Below are 2,660 nucleotides of genomic sequence, written 5' to 3' on the forward strand. Positions count from 1 at the left end.
GGCTGAGGACTAGCATTTACAGGATTACTCCCACGGTTTCCTGCTCTTTCCCCCGGCTAACTGCATCATTACCCAAACGCTCCGAGGTGGACTTTTTTCGTGGCTCTGGGCTTTTGGTGGATATATATATACGTCATTGCCTTTCTAATTTTTGATTTTTCTTTTTTTTTCTTCTTCTTTTTTTTTTTTATTGTTGGTTTCCCTTTTCCTGTTTTGGTTTTCCACTATGGAGTTTCTGGCTGGACCCTGGAATAAAGATTGGGCCTCGTTCGTGCAGTTTTGGTTGACTGTCATCCTGAGCCTCCAGATGCAGTTCCGCCCCGGCGCCTCGTGCCCGGACGAGTGTCGTTGTGACAAAGGGTTCGTGTACTGCAACGAGCGCGGCCTGACGTCAGTGCCTCTGGGGATACAGGAGGGCTACAAGGTGCTCTACCTGCACAACAACCAGATCAACAATGCCGGCTTCCCGGTGGAACTTCACAACCTGGAGTCCGTGGAGACCGTGTATCTCTACGGCAACCAGCTGGATGAGTTCCCCATCAATCTGCCCAAGAACACCCGGGTCCTGCATCTCCAGGAGAACAATATCCAGACCATCTCCAGGGCGGCCCTGGCGCAGCTGACCAAGCTGGAGGAGCTGCACCTCGACGACAACTCCATCTCCACCGTGGGGGTGGAGGAAGGGGCCTTCCGGGAGGCGCTGAGCCTCAAGCTCCTCTTCCTCACCAAGAACCACTTGAGCAGCGTTCCCATCGGCCTCCCGGAGGACCTGAAGGAGCTGCGGCTGGACGAGAACCGCATCGCCGTCATCGCGGAGGAGGCCTTCCAGAACGTGACGCGCCTGCAGCGCCTCCTGCTGGACGGGAACCTGCTGACGGACGAGGGCATCGCGCCGGGCACCTTCCAGGAACTGGCCACCCTCCGAGAGTTGGCGCTCGCCCGCAACTCGCTGACCTTCCCCCCTCCCCTCCTGCCGAGCCAGTCCCTGGCCAAGCTCAGCCTGCAGGAGAACCAGATTGACCAGATACCCGTGGCGGCGTTCGCCGACTTAAACCGGCTGGAGAAGCTGGATATCTCCACCAACCAGCTCCAGACTCTGACGCAGGGCGTGTTCGACGGCCTGTCCAGCCTGAAGCACCTCATCGTGCGGAACAACCCCTGGCGCTGTGACTGCGCGGTGAAGTGGGTGGTGGTGTGGCTGAAGTCGCTGCCTTCCTCCATCAACGCCCGGGGCTTCGTGTGCTCCAGCCCGGAGAAGGTGCGCGGCATGACAATCAGAGAGCTCACGCTGGATATCATCGAGTGTCCCGTTGAGCCCGACCAGCCGCCCTGGCCCACCCTCCGCTCCACGCCCCCTCCCCCGCCCACCACCACCGCCGTGGTCTCCACCCTCGTCACCACGTCCGTCCCCTACTCGTTCGAGTCGCCCTCCCCCCCGCTGCCGCCGATTCCCAACCCCCCCGGCCCCCTGCCTCCTTACGAGGACCCCCTTCAGATCTCCTTCCACGTGGTCAACTCCACCAACATCGACGTGAGCTGGGCTTCCTACTTCACCGTCACAGCCTACAAGGTCACCTGGGTCAAAAGGGGCCAAAGCCAAATAAACGAAGGGATGCGGGAACGGACGGTGAGCGGCGACCGGCGGCAGGTCGGCCTGGCCGACCTGGAGCCGCGCTCCGTGTACCGGATCTGCGTGCACGTCCTGGACACCTTGAACTCCTACCGGCCCGGGGAGGACACCATATGCTCCGAGGCCCGGACCAAGGCGCCGGCGTCCACCAAGCCCCCGGGCCGGGAGCAGGCCCCCCAGGACGGCGTCAACTCCACGCTGCTCATGGCCGGGATCATCGGCGGCGCGGTGCTCATCGTCCTGGTGACGCTGCTCGGCCTGTTCTGCTGGCACGTGCACCGGAAGAGCCGGTCGTCGTCGACCAAGTGGAAATACAACCGCGGCAGGAGAAAAGACGACTACTGCGAGGCCGGGACCAAGAAGGATAACTCCATCCTGGAGATGACTGAGACCAGTTTCCAGATCGTGGCGCTGAACAACGAGCAGCTGCTCAAGGGAGATTTCCGCATCCAGCCCATCTACACGCCCAACGGGGGCATCGGGTTTAGAGACTGTCACCTCAGTAACAACAGCATCGCCTACTGCAAGAGCAGCAACGTGCCCAGTACAGAGTTCTGCCACACGTGATGCAGCAGCACATAGTACAGTGGCACACACACACACACACACGTACACACACGTACACACACACACACACATACGTACATTGTTTGTGTAGACGACAAAAAATATATTAAAAAAAAAAACACTCTAGTGAAATATAACTGTACTATATATATTTCCAAGTTCTGTCTACGATGTAATTTATACTGTGGATAATAATGTGCTATCTTTTTTATTCTTAGGAGAGAAAAAAAAAAAGAGAGCGATACGAGTGATTCTTTTTTTTATAACCAGCAGGGTTTTGAAAGTTGTTTTAATGGTCAGTACTGTACATGAACGTGGGATTTGTACAATCACGGCACCCTGGGTGTAGCTTCTGACACGCACACACAGACACGCACACACACACACACACACACACACACACGCACACACACAAAAGCAGAAAGAAGTGAAAACGCTGTCAGCCTTTTGGAAAACGTTGGGG

General features: G+C 57.1%; 1 protein-coding gene across 1 annotated transcript; it reads left to right on the forward strand.

Annotated features, from left to right (window-relative positions):
- Positions 1-226: 226 nt before the first annotated feature.
- Positions 227-2,197, forward strand: flrt2 (fibronectin leucine rich transmembrane protein 2; the record flags this gene model as incomplete). The annotated part of the gene is made up of 1 exon (XM_080514516.1): positions 227-2,197. One exon carries the CDS (start codon positions 227-229, stop codon positions 2,195-2,197), a length of 1,971 nt encoding a protein of 656 aa, XP_080370642.1.
- Positions 2,198-2,660: the final 463 nt, after the last annotated feature.

This window comes from Blennius ocellaris, assembly GCF_963422515.1.
Source record: "Blennius ocellaris genome assembly, chromosome: 18".
Lineage (NCBI taxonomy): Eukaryota > Metazoa > Chordata > Actinopteri > Blenniiformes > Blenniidae > Blennius > Blennius ocellaris.